Source organism: Nycticebus coucang, chromosome 16 (assembly GCF_027406575.1).
Source record: "Nycticebus coucang isolate mNycCou1 chromosome 16, mNycCou1.pri, whole genome shotgun sequence".
Classification (NCBI taxonomy): domain Eukaryota; kingdom Metazoa; phylum Chordata; class Mammalia; order Primates; family Lorisidae; genus Nycticebus; species Nycticebus coucang.
The window spans coordinates 60,582,185-60,601,277 of NC_069795.1; the positions used below are offsets into that span (position 1 = coordinate 60,582,185).

Here is a 19,093-nt window from a genome sequence, read left to right on the forward strand (position 1 = left end):
GACAGAGGTGCAAGGTGGGGAAGGAGGGATCAACCTTCCCAGACTAATCTATTTGCTGGGTGGGTCCTATTGACCTCATGGAACACCGGAGCAAGTCATATTTGAGTTGAGTTGTCAGCAGACACCTGTGATCTACTTGCCAGAGACCTTTTAAACTCTCCCACCTGAGACAGGTGCTGACTGAGACAATTGATTTGAACCTTTTGAACTGAGCCAATCACCCGAGGACTATCCAAGTTGTACCCTGGGTGTGTGGTTGTAGGAAGGTTTTATTTCCCTTTTCCAGTTATTGCCTTGGGGGGGGGGGCGCGGGGTGACTTAATTGCTGGTGTTTCTCCACAGCTGAGTCTTAAACCCAGAGTAACTGTTTCACTAGGGTTAGACAGAGACCAGCTGAAAACAAGACAGAGCCACTTAGCGCCACCACACCAAGCAGGTCCCCAGTTTCTCAGGCCATAGCACTGTATGGGTCCTCAGCAAACCTCCAGATGAAAAGGTGCAGACACAAGTCCCAGCTTTTGGGCAAAGGGCTGGTTAATCACTACTCCTGGAGCCCCAAACCCAACTTTTCTTTATCCACTCATTTAGTCAAATGGTGTAAAATAATCATGGGGCGGAATCAGCAGAAAAACTCTGGTAACATGAATAGCCAGAGTAAATCGACCCCCCCAAGGAAAGATATGGCAGATGTAACTGAAGATCCCATTCATAAACAGATGGCTGAGATGTCAGAAATTGAATTCAGAATTTGGATTGCAAACAAGATTAATAGATTGGAGGAAAATTTGGAATTAGAAATTTGAGGAGCAATTCAAAAGTTGGAATTAGAAATTCGAGGGGCAATTCAAAAGTTGCCTCAAGAATTCAATGAATTTAAAGACAAAACCACCAAAGATTTTGACACATTGAAGCAAGAATTTGCAGCCGTCAAAGATCTGAAAAATACAGTAGAATCCCTCAGTAACAGAGTGGAGCAAGCAGAAGAAAGGATTTCTGACATTGAACACAAAGCTTTTGAATGCTCCCAAACTCTCAAAGAGTAAGAGAAATGGAGAGCAAAAACAGATCATTCTCTCAGAGAGCTCTGGGATAATTCAAAGAAGGCTAATATCTGCCTCATTGGAAACCCTGAAAGTGATAAAGTAGCTTTAAAAGGCCATGAAATTATGAAAGAGAATTTTCCAGACATGCCAAGAGATTCTGAAATTCAGATAGCAGACAGTTTCAGAACCCCAGCATGACTCAACACGAATAAGACATCCCCCAGGCACATCATAATTAACTTCACTAAAGTTAATCTGAAGAAGAAAATTCTGAAAGCAGCCAGACATAAGAAAACCATAACCTACAAAGGGAAGAACATTAGAATGACTGCTGATCTCTCTGCTGAAAACTTTCAAGCTGGAAGAGGGTGGTCACCGACTTTTAATTTCCTAAAACAAAACAACTTTCAACCCCAGATCCTGTATCCAGCTAAACTGAGTTTCATGTATGATGGAGAAATTAAATACTTTAATGACATTCACATGTTGAAGAAATTTGCCATAACCAAACCAGCTCTTTAGGATATTCTCAGACCTATCCTCCATAATGACCAGCCCACTCCTCTACCACAAAAGTGAACTCACTTAGAAACTTTTGATCGAACTCCAACTTCCACAGTGGCGAAAGGATTAAAAATGCCCACTAGACATTTGAAAAACTTGTTACTCAAAATTTTATCAGACTTATCAATATTCTCCATTAATGTGAATGGCTTAAACTGTCCTCTAAAGAGGCACAGATTGGCTTACTTGATACAAAAACTCAGGCCAGATATTTGCTGCATACAAGAATATCATCTTACCTTAAAAGATAAATATAGACTCAGGGTGAAAGGATGGTCATCCATATATCAGGCAAATGGAAATAAAAAAAAAGCGGTGTTGCAATTCTATTTGCAGATACAATAGGCTTTAAACCAACAAAAGTAAGGAAGGATAAGAATGGTCACTTCATATTTGTTAAGGGTAATACTCAATATAATGAGATTTCAATTATTAATATTTATGCACCCAACCAGAATGTTCCTCAGTTTATAAGAGAAACTCTAACAGACATGAGCAACTTGATTTCCTCCAGCTCCATAATAGTCAGAGATTTCAACACTCCTATGGCAATGTTGGATAGATCCTCCAATAAGAAGCTGAGCAAAGAAATTGTACATTTAACCTAACCATCCAACATTTGGATTTAACAGACATCTACAGAACAACATTTCATCCCAACAAAACTGAATACACATACTTCTCATCAGCCCATGGAACATACTCCAGAATCAATCACATCTTAGGTCACAAGTCTAACCTCAGCAAATTTAAAGGAATAGAAATTATTCTTTGCATCTTCTCAGACCACCATGGAATAAAAGTTGAACTCAGTAACAACAGGAATCAGCATAGTCATACAAAAACATGAAAGTTAAGTAACCTTATGCTGAATGATAGCTGGACATAGATGAAATTAAGAAGGAAATTGCCAAATTTTTGGAACAAAATGACAATGAAGACACGAATTATCAGAACTTCTGGGATACCACAAAGGCAGTCCTAAGAGGGAAATTTATAGCACTGCAAGCCTTCCTCAAGAGAACGGAAAGAGAGGAAGTTAACAACTTAATGGGACATCTCAAGCAACTGGAAAAGGAAGAACATTCCAACCCCAAACTCAGTAGAAAAAAAGAAATAACCAAAATTGGAGCAGAATTAAATGAAATTGAAAACAAAAGGATTATACAACAGATCAATAAATCAAAAAGTTGGTTTTTTGAAAAGGTCAATAAAATGGATAAACCTTTGGCTAACCTAACCAGGAAAAAAAGAATAAAATCTCTAATTACATCAATCAGAAATAACAAAGATGAAATAACAACAGACTCATCAGAAATTCAAAAAATCCTTAATGAATATTACAAGAAAATTTATTCTCAGACATACGAAAATCTGAAGGAAATTGACCAATACTTGGAAGCACATCACCTTCCAAGACTTAGCCAGAATCAAGTGGAAATTTTGAACAGGCGTATATCAAGTTCTGAAATAGCATCAACTATACAAATCTCCCTAAAAAGAAAAGCCCAGGACCAGATGGCTTCACGTCAGAATTCTACCAAACCTTTAAAGAGGAACTAGTACCTATATTACTCAACCTGTTCCAAAATATAGAAAAAGAAGGAAGACTACCCAACACATTCTATGAAGCAACTATCACCCTGATCCCCAAACCAGGAAAAGACCCAACAAGAAAAGAAAATTTTAGACCAATATCATTAATGACTATAGATGCAAAAATATTCAACAAGATCTTAACAAACAGAATCCAGCAACACATTAAACAAATTATACATCATGACCAAGTGGGATTTATCCCAGGGTCTCAAGGCTGGTTCAATATACGTAAATCTATAAGTATAATTCAGCACATAAACAAACTAAAAAATAAAGACCATATGATTCTCTCATTTGATGCAGAAAAAGCTTTTGATAATATCCAACATCCCTTCATGATCAGAACACTTAAGAAAATTGGTATAGAAGGGACATTTCTTAAACTGATAGAGGCCATCTATAGCAAACCCACAGCCAACATCATACTGAATGGAGTTAAATCAATATAATTTCCACTCAGATCAGGAACCAGGCAAGGTTGCCCATTATCTCCACTGCTCTTTAACATTGTAATGAAAGTTTTAGCCATTGCAATTAGGGAAGAAAAGGCGATCAAGGATATCCATATAGGGTCAGAAGAGATCAAACTTTCGCTCTTCACAGATGATATGATTGTATATCTGGAAAACACTAGGAATTCTACTACCAAACTCTTACAAGTGATCAAGGAATACAGCAGCATCTCAAGTTACAAAATCATATACCAACAATAGTCAAACTGAAAAAACAGTTAAGGACTCTATTCCATTCACAGTAGTGCCAAAGATGAAATATTTCGGAGTTTATCTAGCAAAGGACATGAAAGATCTCTATAAAGAGAACTATGAACTCTAAGAAAAGAAATAGCTGAAAATGTTAACAAATGGAAAAACATACCATGCTCATGGCTGGGAAGAATCAACATTGTTAAAATGTCCATACTACCCCAAGCAATATACAATTTTAATGCAATGCCTATTAAAGCTCCATTGTCATACTTTAAAGATCTTGAAAAAAAATACTTCCTTTTATATGGAAACAGTAAAAACCTCCAATAGCCAAGACATTACTCAGACATACAAACAAAGCAGGAGGAATCATGCTACCAGACCTCAGACTATACTATAAATCAATAGTGATCAAATCAGCATGGTACCAGCATAAAAACAGAGAGGTAGATGTATGGAACAGTATAGAGAACCAAGAGATTAACCTAGCTGCTTATCATTATTTGATCTTTGGCAAGCCAATTAAAAACATTCAGTGGGGAAAAGATTCCCTATTTAACAAATGGTGCTGGGTGAACTGGTTGGCCACCTGTAGAAGACTGAAACTAGAGCCACACCTTTCACCATTAACTAAGATAGACTCTCACTGGATTAAAGATTTAAACTTAAGACATGAAACTATAAAAATACTAGAAGAAAGTGCAGGGAAATCTCTTGAGGAAATCGGTCTGGGTGAATATTTTATGAGGACCTCCAGGGCAATTAAAACAGCTTCAAAAGTATACTACTGGGACTTAATCAAACTAAAAAGCTTCTGCACAGCCAAGAACACAGTAAGTAAAGCAAGCAGACAGCCCTCAGAATGGGAAAAGATATTTGCAGGTTATGTCTCCGACAAAGGTTTAACAACCAGAATCCACAGAGAACTCAAACATATAATCAAGAAAAGAACAAGTGATCCCATCATAGGCTGGGCAAGGTACTTGAAGAGAAACTTCTCTGAAGAAGACAGACACATGGCCTACAGACATATGAAAAAATGCTCATCATTCTTAATCATCAGAGAAATGCAAATCAAAACTACTTTGAGATATCACCTAACTCCAGTAAGATTAGCCCATATCACAAAATCCCAAGATCAGAGAAGTTGGCGGGGATGTGGAGAAAAGGGAACACTTCTACACTGCTGGTGGGAATGCAAATTAATACATTCCTTTTGGAAAGATGTTTGGAGAACACTCAGAGATCTAAAAATAGACCTGCAATTTGATCCCACAATTCCTCCACTAGGTATATATCCAGAAGACCAAAAATCACATTATAACAAAGATATTTGTACCAGAATGTTTATTGCAGCCCAATTCATAATTACTAAGTCATGGAAAAAGCCCAAGTGCCCATCGATCCACGAATGGATTAATAAATTGTGGTATATGTACACCATGGAATATTATGCAGCCTTAAAGAAAGATGGAGATTTTACCTCTTTCATGTTTACATGGATGGAGCTGGAACATATTCTTCTTAGTAAAGTATCTCAAGAATGGAAGAAAAAGTATCCAATGTACTCAGCCCTACTATGAAAATAATTTATGGCTTTCATATGAAAGCTATAACCCATTTATAACCTAAGAATATGGGGAAGGGGGAGAGGAAGGGGAGGAAGGGGAAAGGATGGGCAGAGGGAGGGTGATTGGTGGGATTACACCTGCGGTGCATTTTATAAGGGTACATGTGAAACTTAGTAAGTGTAGAATATAAATGTCTTAACAGAATCACTAAGAAAATGCCAGGAAGGCTATGTTAACCAGTGTGATGAAAATGTGTCAAACCATCTACGAAACCAGTGTATGGTGCCCCATGATTGCATTAATGTACACGGCTATGATTTAATAATAAAAAAAGAAAAGAAAATGATGGATTATAAAGATAAAGGTGACTCTTCAAGCCAACAATTGAAGTAAATATCAAACCATATTTAATGTGTGAAAATATCATGTACTATTGCAAAAATTCACTGTAAGGTAAGTGTCATGAGAGCAGGTACCTTGTCCACATTGTTTATTGCCATATCCCCAGCATGTAAAATAGAGTCTGACACTCAGCAGACACTGAAACAATATATTTGGAAAACGTGAGTATAATACATTTAGAGTTAGAAAAATTTGGTTAATAGCAAAGAAACAATGTTAAATATTGGTTATGTAAGCACAAGCATACACAATTTAGATTTAGTTTCACATTTATTAAATAAGGCTATTAGACTAAGATTCTTTCCAATTCTAATGATATTTGCTCCTCTCAAGTCTAGTGGCATAGTTAAACATGCAAATGTAAGTATCTATTATAATTTGGGAATTTTGTTTTCAAAATAGGGCATCCAACTGCATCCTCATTGGTCCTTGAAGACAAGAGTACATCGATGCCAAACACCATGACTCAACGTGAGTACAACAGGCTCTTCTCCTAGGAGTCAACAGAGGCAGCACAAACTAGTTTTACTACAACTTCTATAATGCTGAGGTTTTGGCAAAGGCCATATTTTTCATTTGATGTTGATATTTTGGTTTTAAGTTACTCTGTGGTGACTATATATTGATATGATGATCAATAAAAATAAGAGTTGGTGATTTGTTATTATATGGCATCTTTTATTTGTCAAGGGATTTTAAGGTAATATTTAAGTTAAAATTCACAATACTCTCAGTGATGTGGGTTGACATGAACAGAAAAAGAAAACAAATCAATGACAAGTTGTCACTAAACATAAACTACAGAGCTTTTGCTTAATATGCCAGCTAGTGTTCCTGCATAGGAAAGCACATCTTCAGTTTCAGATTTCCCTAGACGTACATAGATTAAAATTTTAGTGCATCAAAGCAAAGTTAAATTATAGCTTTCTAAAAAACTTGTATTCTAAAAATAATTTTGTCTTTCAGCAAGCAATCTCAGTGTGACTACTCAAGCCTTCAACTACACCAGGACCTCCAGTGGGACAGTTGCCAAGAAATGTTGAGTATAACCATGGGTCCCTTGGAGTCCTGTGGTCCCCATTTATTCATCCAATCTATATGTTGAACAACAGTTACGTACTTTGTTCATAGTCATTCACAAGTGCTCACAAAGCATCTATCATCTTTAAAACAGAGTTGTGGGTGCTGAAAATATATTTGTGAACAACACAGATCTGTGTTCCAAATTCTGGTAAAGGGGAGACATACAGTGGTGGTGAGTCATGTGATGGAAACAAAGGAGCAGAGGGAGACAGAAAGAAGTAAGAGTGAAGGTGGGTTCCCATTTTAGATGGGTGATCTTGAAGGGTCTTACTGAGGACGGTTACATTTGAACAAAGATATAACCAGTGAAGCTGAACGAGCAAGTTGTGAGTATATCTGCGGAAAGAGCAAACTAGTCAAAATATGCATAACACTAATAAAAACACAAAGAGGGACCTCCAGGTGAGGTGCAGAAACGACTTTGCTATTACTTTAAATTTAGTTAACAAGGTCCGTGGGTGCTATTTTCGCAGGTATGGACAAGGAGATATACTGCCTCTTAGTGGTAGAAGATAAAGATCATTGTGGTGGGGAAGTGGCAAGGAAGGTGGCTAGAGGAAAAAGAGAGGACGCTGGATAGGACATGGGTAGAACTGAATATAACTGCGAGGCTCTTTGCCATGGAAAGCAAACGTGGATGTGCTTTTGGAAAGCTTTTCCAAAGAGACACTTGGAAAAGCTTGTATTTCTACTAGCTTAGTTAACTCACTACTGGGAACTTACCTTTAGGCATTAAAGAGGAAAAAAGAACATGTATAATACTGTTCTTTGCAGCATTATTTGTTTTATCTTTTTGATGGACCTCAAGCTCACAGACTTGGATAATCATAATCTTTAATTCATGACACACTTTAATCAGTAGTCAGTGCATGACTCAATGATTTAACACATTTCTTTTCATATATATGTTAATAATATATTAACTCAAGTACCAAGTAACTTAAAAAGCAGCATTCAGGCTGGACGTGGTGGCTCACGCCTAGTCCCAGCACTGTGGGAGGCCGAGGCAGGTGGATGGTCTGAGCTCAGAGGTTCAAGACCAGTATGAGCAACAGTGAGCCAGAGTAAGACTCTGTCTCTACTAACAACATCAAAAACAGCCAGCACCGCCAGAGGAAGAAGAAAATGAACAAAAAAGTAGTACTTCAAACAAAGAAGAATGAACAAGCAAACTGAAATTAAAAATTAAAAAAAAATGGGCGGTGCCTGTGGCTCAGTCAGGAAGGCGCCGGCCCCATATACCGAGGGTGGTGGGTTCAAACCCGGCCTTGGCTGAACTGCAACCAAAAAATAGCTGGGCGTTGTGGCGGGTGCCTGTAGTCCCAGCTACTCGGGAGGCTGAGGCAAGAGAATTGCTTAAGCCCGGGAGTTGGATGTTGCTGTGAGCTGTGTGATGCCATGGCACTCTACCGAGGGCCATAAAGTGAGACTCTGTCTCTACAAAAAAAAATTTAAAAAGAAATAATAAAAAAAGCAGCATTCAAGGGAGAGGCACAGAAACATCAACTAATAAATGGACCTTATGTTTCTGTCAAAGGCATAGCAGATGCTGTGAAAAGAAGGGAATGCTCAGAAAATGGACCTGGAAATGGAGACTATTTATCAGGAAAAAAAGTATTAAAATGTACCCCTGTTTTGCACATTACACAAAAATAAACTCTATCTAATGTAAGACCTTTATATCAAAAACATTAAAACATGTGATAAAAGTAAATTTCTTCTTGCTTTGTAGTAGGAAAGGGCTTCACAAAGAGACATACATATGTCACTAAAGCATAAAAAAGATTGAAAAATTAGAATAAAATTAAGAAACCTGTGTTTGTCAAATGATATCCTAAAGAAAGTAAAACAAAAAACAAGCTGTAATCTTGAAGAAGATGCTTGCCACCCATGTAAGTTTTTAAAGGATCAAGAATATTCAGAAGGTGCCAAAAAACGTATACACATTTTATGAAAGGAAAGCACCATAAAATTGTAATACTCAGGTCTCATTGGACTTTTGCAATTACAAAAGATGCAAGGTACAATATACAAGATAACAAAGATTATCAGTATATATTGAGATTTTAATATGGTGTTTTCCTTTCTTAAAATGTGTATACATTTGGGGGCACACACTCTGTAGAATTGACAATTGATAGAAATTTTATATCAAGAGTATATAAAGAATGTCTACAAATCAATAGCCAAAAAGAAAATGAACAAAAAAGGTACATCACAAAACATGAAACAGAAGTAGCTAGAAACGTCTAAGGAAATTCTCAGTCTCTCCAATAATCAGGAAATGGAAATGAAGACTGGAATTAGAACACCATTTTACATGTAATCAATTGGCAAAATTTAATAAGCATGGTATTGCAAAATGTTGTATAAGGTTTATCCAATGTCCAATCAACATAATTTCTTCTATGGTGCTTGTCGGAATATAAATTGATACTATCATTTTCCACCACACTTTGGCAAGCTGAGCACCTGTATACCTGCAAACCAACAATTCTATTCCCAGATATATACCCCCTACAAAATTAGTATATGTATATAGGAGATATGTACGCAAATATTGAGGGGAAATACTGTTTACATAGCAAAAACATTAAATAATCTAAATGGTCATAGTTAGGAAGATAAATTGTAGTATATTTATATAATATAATGCCATAGAGCAATGAAAAAATGAGGGAATGGTAGCCATGTATAACAGCATGAATGAATCATAATAACATTGCATTGAGCCAGAAAGTAAATATCAAGTGACAACATATGGTGTGATAGTTTTTAATAAAACTTAAAAACAAGTATAGTCAAACACCATATGAGTTAGTATAATATGTATGTGACAGATTTTTAAATTATATAAGTAAATAATAAATACAATATTCAGGACAGCATTTGCTTTTGATGGAGATACAAAGGATGGGACAAAGAGAAAGCGTTTATAGAGTTATTAATAATAACCTAAAAAAAAGGCGGGGGGAGTCCTTGACATCCTCTGTATCAGCAGGAAGCATGGAGGACACCCAGGGTACTTTCTGTCCAGAAACAGGGAAAGTGCAAGGGTATTGCTCAAAAGTCTTGCTTTATAACTTACACAAGAACACTCTCGTTCTTTTTAATAGATTTAATAATGAAATAAACAATTGTAATTCTTCACATTTTCCGTCCTTCATTTGAAAACTTTATTTATCCTCAGACATCTCTTTACCATTCTTACCCTAAAAGTAGCCTTAGAAATTGTAAATCTAGAAGTCTAAAGCCCAGCACCTGATTTTGCCCTGGTAGTGTAGACCGCCCCTTCTTACTTACACAGGAATAAGAGCTTGTAAACTAGTCAGCATTTTTCAATCCATAGCTTAGAGAAAAAAATTCTCTGCAATAAGTTTCTCTATTTATAATCTTTCACAAAAACACATTAGGATCCAACAAGTTAATATTGATTGCTCACTCCCAAACCATTTTTGAAACATGTTTCTGCTCGTTGGATTGGACTGTAATGTGACATCCAATATTAGATGATGCATTTGGCAGGATTCATGCCAGGCATTGGTAATGGGTTTTTTTTTCTCTCTCAGTATGTTTATTTCAATAGATTAATGAAATGTTCAGAGGCAGAGAAAGAACAGATAGATTTTTGGTGAAATAAACCCATTATCAGTGTTTCTGGGACTCTTCCTATTTGCGAATATGTTCCATGGGCTATTTGCTTTATGCATGCATTTTATGTAGCTCATATATATTTCGTATGTCACTACAAGATTTTGAGTACATTGTATTTACCTACATTTATAAGAATATGCTTTAATATATTCTTTTGTTATCATTTTATCAACTTGAAGAGGTCTAGGCTGGAATTCAAGAATATTGGAATCTAATTCTCGTTCAGCTTCCAGGTTTCCTACCATCTAGAACAGAAATGAATATTTTAATTTATACCCCTATGGAAAGGGGCTACTCAATCTGACCATCTAAATACTCAGAATGTATAAGGTTAGTGATATCCTGGAACACATTTTCATCCTGACACTCAGGTGATCAGGCCATGGAGCAGAAAATTGACTCTTAATTACTTTTTACTTTCTGGTTTCCCTTGCCATACATCTGGTCCAGTGGAGCTTAAAACCACACTGAAACCAGTCATTCTGTTTAAGTAGACAAGCAGAAAAATGATGTAAGTCTCCATGGGCCTCTATGCCTCTAACTCACCCAAGTACCAAGATCAACAAGCCCAAGCTCACCAAGCGCACGCATGCACACACACCTGGGCCTCAGAGTACCTCTTACTGACCTCACAAAGAGACTTTGTTCTGTTCTTTGTTCATGCATTCCTTAACCTTCAAAATTGTTATACCCTTCCTAAATCTTGTTGTTGTTGTTTTTTTTTGGCATTTATCAATTTCTTTTTATTTCATATTAATATGAGGGTACAAATATTTAGGTTGCATCATTTTCATTTCTAAGGTACAGTTCAAGTTGTAGTTCAGCATTTCACCCAGGGGGCTTGCTGAACACCCTCACATTGTGCATTAGGTGAGATCCCACTAATTGCCCTCCCCCCTCCTCCCCTCTTTTCTTTCCCTCCTCTCCCCTCCTACTTAGTAAACTATGCTTGTGTTTTTCTTTCCTGTGAGTGTGTAGTTGTTTCTACGTTAGTTTCATATTAATATTGAGTACATTGGATACTGTTTTTCCCTTCCCAAATCTTATAAGTACATTTCTTACCCCTTTTCCCTGATCCTCACTAGTTCTCAAGCTCTTAATAGCTGTGCCTAAAAATTTCATAGAAACCCCTTGTATTTTTCATAGAGAGAGACTAAGAGGCTAGAGTTGAAGGACTGAGAGTCAATGGCAGGAACACAGCAAAGCCAGGACCTGCAGTAATGCCGGGCCCTGCTTCTATTTTAGGCTGCATGGTACTCCCTGCAGTCCTTCTATCTCTGCTTGGCTGGGATACTGATTCTCTCAACTCACCATTTTTGTTCACAAGTTATAAAATTTCAAATGTCTTGGCTCACATCTCATTCTATTTCCTTGATATTTAAAACACTGTTCTCCCATTCTATTACCTAGATCTAGATCTTTTAAGGAAATTTCAAATTAAAATGTATTCATCTGATTTTAAAATTCTGTCTTCTGTTAAAATATAGGCATACCTTGGCTCAGTGCCTGTGGCTCAAGCAGCTAAGGCGCCAGCCACATACACCAGAGGTGACAGGTTCAAATCCAGCCCAGGCCTGCCAAACAATGACAACTACAACCAAAAAATAGCCAGGCGTTGTGGCAGGTACCTGTATTCCCAGCTACTTGGGAGGCTGAGGCAAAAGAACCACTTAAGCCCAGGAGTAGGAGGTTGCTCTGAGCTGTGATGCCACAGCACTCTACCTAGGGCAATAGCTTGAGAGTCTGTTTCAAAAAATAATAATAATAAAAGAAAAAACATAGGCATACCTCAAAGATATTGCAGGTTTGGTTTCAGACCACCCCAAATAAAGCAATTATCTCAATAAAGTGAATCACATGAATTTGTTGTTTTCCCAGCACATATAAAACTTATGTTTACACTACACTGTAATTTATTAAGTGTGTAATAGCATTGTGTCTAAAGAAAATACACAACTTCATTACAAATGATTTATTCCTAAAAAATGCTGATGATCCTCTGAGCTTTCAGTGAGTTCTTATCTTTTTACTGCTGGATGGTCTCACTTCAGTGTTGATGGCAGCCAGCTCATAAAGGTGGTCATTTCTAAAGGCTGAGGGGGATGTGGCAATTTTATTATTTGTATGAATTTATTTTGTACAATTGTGATTTTGTTACATGTATAGATTGCATAGTAGACTTTAAGATACCCATCACCCAGACACAATTATAAGAGGGACTTGACCTAACAAATGCAATCAATGTAACCTGGTTCTTTGTACCTACAATGAATCCCCAACAATAATAAAAAAAAGATACCCATCACCCAAATAACATACAGTGTACCCATTAAGTAATTTCCCATTATCCACCCCTCCCACCTTCTTGCCCTTCTGGATCCCCATTGTCTATCATCCACTCTCTACATCTGTATGTACACATTTTTTCATACTCACTTAGGAGTGAGAACCTGTAATATTTGACTTTCTGTGTCTGGCTTGTTTCATTTTAAGGTAATGACTCCCCAGATGTGTTTATGCCACTGTAAAAGACACTATTGCTTTCATTTTTCGGTTGTATAGCATTCAACTCCGTATATATGCTACATTCTCTTTATCCACTAATCCACTGATGGACAATTGGGTTGATTCCGTATCTTTGCCATTGTTAGCAGTGCTGAATAAACAGATGAATACAGGTGTCTTTTTGATATTTTGATTTCTTCTCCATTGGGTAGATACTTGGTAGTAGAATTGCTGAATCAAATAATAGTTCTGTTTTTAGTGCCTTGAGAAATCACCAAACTTTTTTTCATAGATAGTAAACTAATTTACATTCCCACCAACAGTGTTTAAGAATTTTTTCTTTTCTCTACATCCTAGCCAATATCTGTTAATTTTTTGTCTTTTTAATAACTGTTCTGATTAGGGTAAGATGATACATTATTTTGGTTTTAATTTCCATTTATCTGATAATTAGTGATATTAAGCATTCTTTTCATATACCTATCGGCAATCTGTATGCCTTTTTTTGAAAAATGTCCTTTGCCCACCTTTTAATGGGATTATTTGAGGGTACTTTGTTGTTGATTTCCTTGTGTGTTGCAGATATTAGGCCCCTATCAGATAGAACAGTTTGTATTTTCTCCGGTCTGAAGATTGTCTATTCACTGTGTTGATTATTTGTTTTAGTTTGCAGCAGTATTTTAACTAAGTCCCATGTGTCTATTTTTGTTTTAGCCTGTGCTTTTGATGTCTTAGGTATGAATTCTTTTCTAGTACAATGTCCAGAAGAGTTTCTTCTAGGTTTTCTTCTAGTCTTTTTATAGTTCTGAGTTTTAAATTTAAGTCTTTTTTTATCCATGTTGAGTTGGTTTGGGTATATCATGACACATAAGGGTCCAATTTCATTCTTTTCCATATGGCAATCAAATATCCAAGAACCAGTTTTTGCAAATGCTGTCCTTTCCCCCAACATATGTTTTTGTTGTATTTGTCAAAGATCAGTTGGCTTTAAATATGTGGCTTTGTTTCTAGGTTGTCTATTCTGTTCCATTGATTTGTGTATCTATTTTTATACCAGCACCATCCTGTTTTGATTATTACTATAATCTTGCAATATAATTTTGGGTCAGGTAATGTGATGCCTCCAGTTTTATTCTTTTTGCGTAAGATTACTTTGGCTATTCAATCCCTTTTCTTGTGTGTGTGTGCATTTTTAAAATGCTACTTCCACACCAATAAAATTATCACATTGTTTTATCCTTTATCTATTAATGTAATGTTTTACATTGACTTTTTAAAATTAAGTCAAACTTGCATTAATGATATAAATTTCACTTGATTATAATGTATTGTCGTTTCAAAAATGATTTGTTAAATTTAGTTTGCTAAAATTTTTGTGGTGCGTTTTCAACTAGATTTATAAGAGATGATCTATAGTAGGCTTATAGTGTTTTTCAACTCTTGACTTTCTGCATAAGGCACACCAAAATGGAAAATTCACTAGAGTGGATTAATAGCAGGGTTTATTTGGCAGAAAAATGAATAAGCAAACTTAAATATAGTTTATCTGAGAACATCCAGTCCAAGATACAGGAAAAAAAAATTAAAGAAAAATAAATAGAAACTCTGAGACACATAGGATATTGTCAAACACAGCAGAGGGTAGGGAGGGATAAGCAATGGGAGGCCAAGAAGGATGCGGAAGTAAGATGCACAAAGACTATTGGAAGAAATAATGGACAACCCCCTCCCAAATTTGTTGAAAACATTAAGCTACATATCCAAGCAGGAGATTCTCTAAAGTCCCACATCTGGTCTTCTTCTTCCAGTGGGAGGACTTACAGAGGCCTGGGACCAGGCTGCTGAATTCTACAGTTACTGTTGTGATTTTTTTTCTTTTCTTTTTTATTGTTAAATCATAGCTGTGTACATTAGTGCAATCACCTGTACCCATTCTAAGATGCACCATAGATGTGGCCCCACCCATTACCCTCCCTCTACCAAAACCTCCCCCCTCCCTTCCCCTTCCTTGGCCCTTTCCCCATAGTCTTGTGCTATAGTTGGGTTATAGTCTTCATGTGAAAGCTATAATTTAGCTTCCTAGTAGGGCTGAGTACATTGGATACTTTTTCTTCCATTCCTGAGATACTTTGCTAAGAAGAATATGTTCCAGCTCCATCCATGTAAACATTAAAGAGGTAAAGTCTCCATCTTTCTTTAAGGCTGCATAGTATTCCATGGTATACATGTACCACAATTTGCTAGTCCATTCGTGGGTCGATGGGCACTTGGGCTTCTTCCATGACTTAGCAATTGTGAATTGGGCTGCAATAAACATTCTGGTACAGATGTCTTTGTTATATTGTGACTTTTGGTCTTCTGGGTATAAACCTAGTAAAGGAATTATAGGGTCGAATGGCAGGTCTATTTTTAGGTCTCTAAGTATTCTCCAAACATCCTTCCAGAAGGGACGTATTAGTGGGCATTCCCACCAGCAGTGTAGAAGTGTGCCCTTTCCTCCACATCCATGCCAACATTTCTGGTTTTGGGATTTTGTTATGTGGGCTACTCTTACTGGGGTTACATGATATCTCAGAGTAGTTTTGATTTCCATTCCTCTGATGATTAAAGATGATGAGCTTTTTTCCACGTCTTTGTAGATTTTACGTCGGTCTTCTTTAGAGAAGTTTCTCTTCAAGTCCCTTGCCCACCCTGAGATGGGGTCACATGTTCTTTTCTTGTTAATACGTTTGAGTTCTCTGTGGATTCTGGTTATTAGACCTTTATCGGAGGTATAACCTGCAAATATTTTCTCCCATTCTGAGGGCTGTCTGCTTGCTTTACTTACTATGTTCTTGGCTGTGCAGAAGCTTTTTAGTTTGATCAGGTCCCAGTAGTGTATTTTTGATACTGCTTCAATTGCCTGGGAAGTCCTCCTCATAAAATATTCACCCAGGCCGATTTCTTCATGAGTTTTCCCTGCACTTTCTTCAAGTACTTTTATAGTTTCATGTCATAAGTTTAAATCTTTAATCCAGTCAGAGTCTATCTTAGTTAATGGTGAAAGGTGTGGGTCCAGTTTCAATCTTCTACAGGTTGCCAGCCAGTTTGCCCAGCACCATTTGTTAAATAGGGAATCTTTTCCCCACTGAATGTTTTTAATTGGCTTGTCAAAGATCAAATAACAGTAAGTAGCTGGATCCATCTCTTGGTTCTCTATTCTGTTCCAGACATCTACTTCTCTGCTTTTGTGCCAGTACCATGCTGTTTTGATCACTATGGATTGATAGTACAGTCTCAGGTCTGGTAGCATGATTCCTCCTGCTTTGTTTTTATTGCTCCATAATGTTTTGGCTATTTGAGGTTTTTTCTGATTCCATATAAAACGAAGTATTATTTTTTCAAGATCTTTAAAGTATGACAATGGAGCATTAATAGGAATTGCATTAAAATTATATATTGCTTTGGGCAGTATGGACATTTTAACAATGTTGATTCTTCCCAGTCATGAGCATGGTATGTTTTTCCATCTGTTAACATGTTAACCTATTTCTTTCCTTAGAGTTTCATAGTTCTCTTTGTAGAGATCTTTCATGTCCTTTGTTAGGTATACTCCCAAATATTTCATCTTCTTTGGCACTACTATGAAAGGAATAGAGTCCTTGACTGTTTGTTCGGTTTGGTTATTGTTGGTATATATAAAGACTACATATTTATGGGTGTTGATTTTGTAGCCTGAGACATTGCTATAATCCTTGATCACTTCTAAAAGTTTTGTAGTAGAATCCCTAGTGTTTTCCAGATATACGATCATATCATCTGTGAAGAGTAAAGTTTGATCTCTTCTGACCCTATGTGGATACCCTTGATCGCCTTTTCTTCCCTAATTGCAATGAGTAAAACTTCCATTACAATGTTAAAGAGCAATGGAGACAATGGGCAACCTTGCCTGGTTCCTGATCTGAGTGGAAATGATTTCAATTTAACTACATTCAATACGATATTGGCTGTGGGTTTGCTGTAGATGGCCTCTATTAGTTTAAGAAATGTCCCTTCTATACCAATTTTCTTAAGTGTTCTGATCATGAAGGGATGCTGGATATTATCAAAAGCTTTTTCTGCATCAATTGAAAGAATCATATGGTCTTTATTTTTAAGTTTGTTTATATGTTGAATTACATTTATAGATTTACGTATATTGAACCAGCCCTGAGACCCTAGGATAAATCCAACTTGGTCATGGTGTATAAGTTTTTTGATGTGTTGTTGGATTCTGTTTGTTAGAATTTTATTGAGTATTTTAGCATCTATATTCATTGGTGATATTGGTCTATAATTTTCTTTTCTTGTTGGGTCTTTCCCTGGTTTGGGGATCAAGGTGATGTTTGCTTCGTAGAATGTGCTGGGTAATATTCCTTCTTTTTCTATATTTTGGAAGAGGTTTAGTAGTATAGGTACTAGTTCTTCTTTAAAGGTTCGGTAGAATTCTGACGTAAAGCCATCTGGTCCTGGGCTTTTCTTTTTAGGGAGATTTTGTATATTTGATGCTATTTCAGAACTTGATATAGGCCTGTTCAACATTTCCACTTTGTTCTGGCTAAGTCTTGATAGGTGGCGTGCTTCCAGGTATTGGTCGATTTCTTTCAGATTTTCATATTTGTGAGAGTAGAGTTTCTTATAGTATTCGTTAAGGATTTTTTGAATTTCTGAGGTGTCTGTTGTTATTTCATCATTACCATTTCTGATTGATGAAATCAGAGATTTTACTCATTTTTTCCTGGTTAGGTTGGCCAATGGTCTATCTATTTTACTGATCTTTTCAAAAAACCAGCTTTTGGATTTATTGGTCTGTTGTATAATTCTTTTGTTTTCAATTTCATTTAATTCTGCTCTGATTTGGGTTATTTCTTTTCTTCTGCTGCGTTTGGGGTTGAAGTGTTCTTCTTTCTCCAGTTGCTTGAGATGTTTCATTAAGTTATTAACTTCCTCTCTTTCCTTTTTCTTGAGGAAGGCTTGCAATGCTATAAATTTCCCTCTTAGGACTGCCTTTGCAGTATCCCAGAGGTTCTGATAATTCATGTCTTGATTGTTGTTTTGTTCCAAAAATATGGTGATTTCCTTCTTAATCTCGTCTATAACCCATGTATGCTTCAGCATAAGGTTGTTTAGCTTCCATGTTTTTGTATGGGTATGCAGGTTCCTGTTGTTATTTAGTTCAAGTTTTATTCCATGATGGTTTGAGAAAATGCAAGGAATAATTTCTATTTTTTTAAATTTGCTGAGGTTAGATTTGTGGCCTAGGATGTGGTCAATTTTGGAGTATGTTCCGTGGGCTGATGAGAAGAATGTGTATTCAGTTTTTTGGGGATGAAATGTTCTGTAGCTGTCTGTTAAGTCCAGATGTCGAATGGTTGAGTTTAAATCTAAAATTTCTTTGCTTAGCTTCTTTTTGGAGGATCTATCCAGGACTGCTAAAGGGGTGTTAAAATCTCCAACTACTATGGAAGTGGAGGAAATCGAGTTGCTCATGTCTGTTAGAGTTTCTCTTATAAATTGAGGTGCGTTGTAGTTGGGTGCATAAATATTAATAATTGAGATCTCATCATATTGAGTATTACCTTTAACAGATATGAAGTGTCCATCCTTATCCTTAAGTATTTTGGTTGGTTTAAAGCCTATTGCGTCTGCGAACAGGATTGCAACGCCTGCTTTTTTCTGCTTTCCATTTGCCTGGAATATAGATGACCATCCCTTCACCTTGAGTCTATATCTGTCTTTTAATGTAAGATGCGATTCTTGTATGCAACAGATTTCTGGCTTGAGTTTTTGTATCCAGTCCGCCAACCTATGCCTCTTTAGAGGACAATTTAAACCATTCACATTAATTGAGAATATTGATAAGCCTTTCGAGAGACCGGTGGACATTTTTAATCCTTTTGCAACTGTGGAAGTTGGAATTTGATCAAAAATTTTTTGGGTGGGTTTA

At 36.6% G+C, this 19,093-nt stretch overlaps 1 protein-coding gene across 2 annotated transcripts in view; it reads left to right on the top strand.

Moving 5' to 3' along the window:
* Positions 1-19,093, top strand: part of CD96 (CD96 molecule) — a 115,791-nt gene that overhangs the window by 74,996 nt on the left and 21,702 nt on the right. For both annotated transcript variants that reach the window (XM_053565592.1, XM_053565593.1), the window contains exons 9-10: positions 6,289-6,357; positions 6,853-6,924. In XM_053565592.1, coding sequence (XP_053421567.1) covers positions 6,289-6,357; positions 6,853-6,924 — 141 coding nt within the window. The remainder of the gene's footprint in view (positions 1-6,288; positions 6,358-6,852; positions 6,925-19,093) is intronic.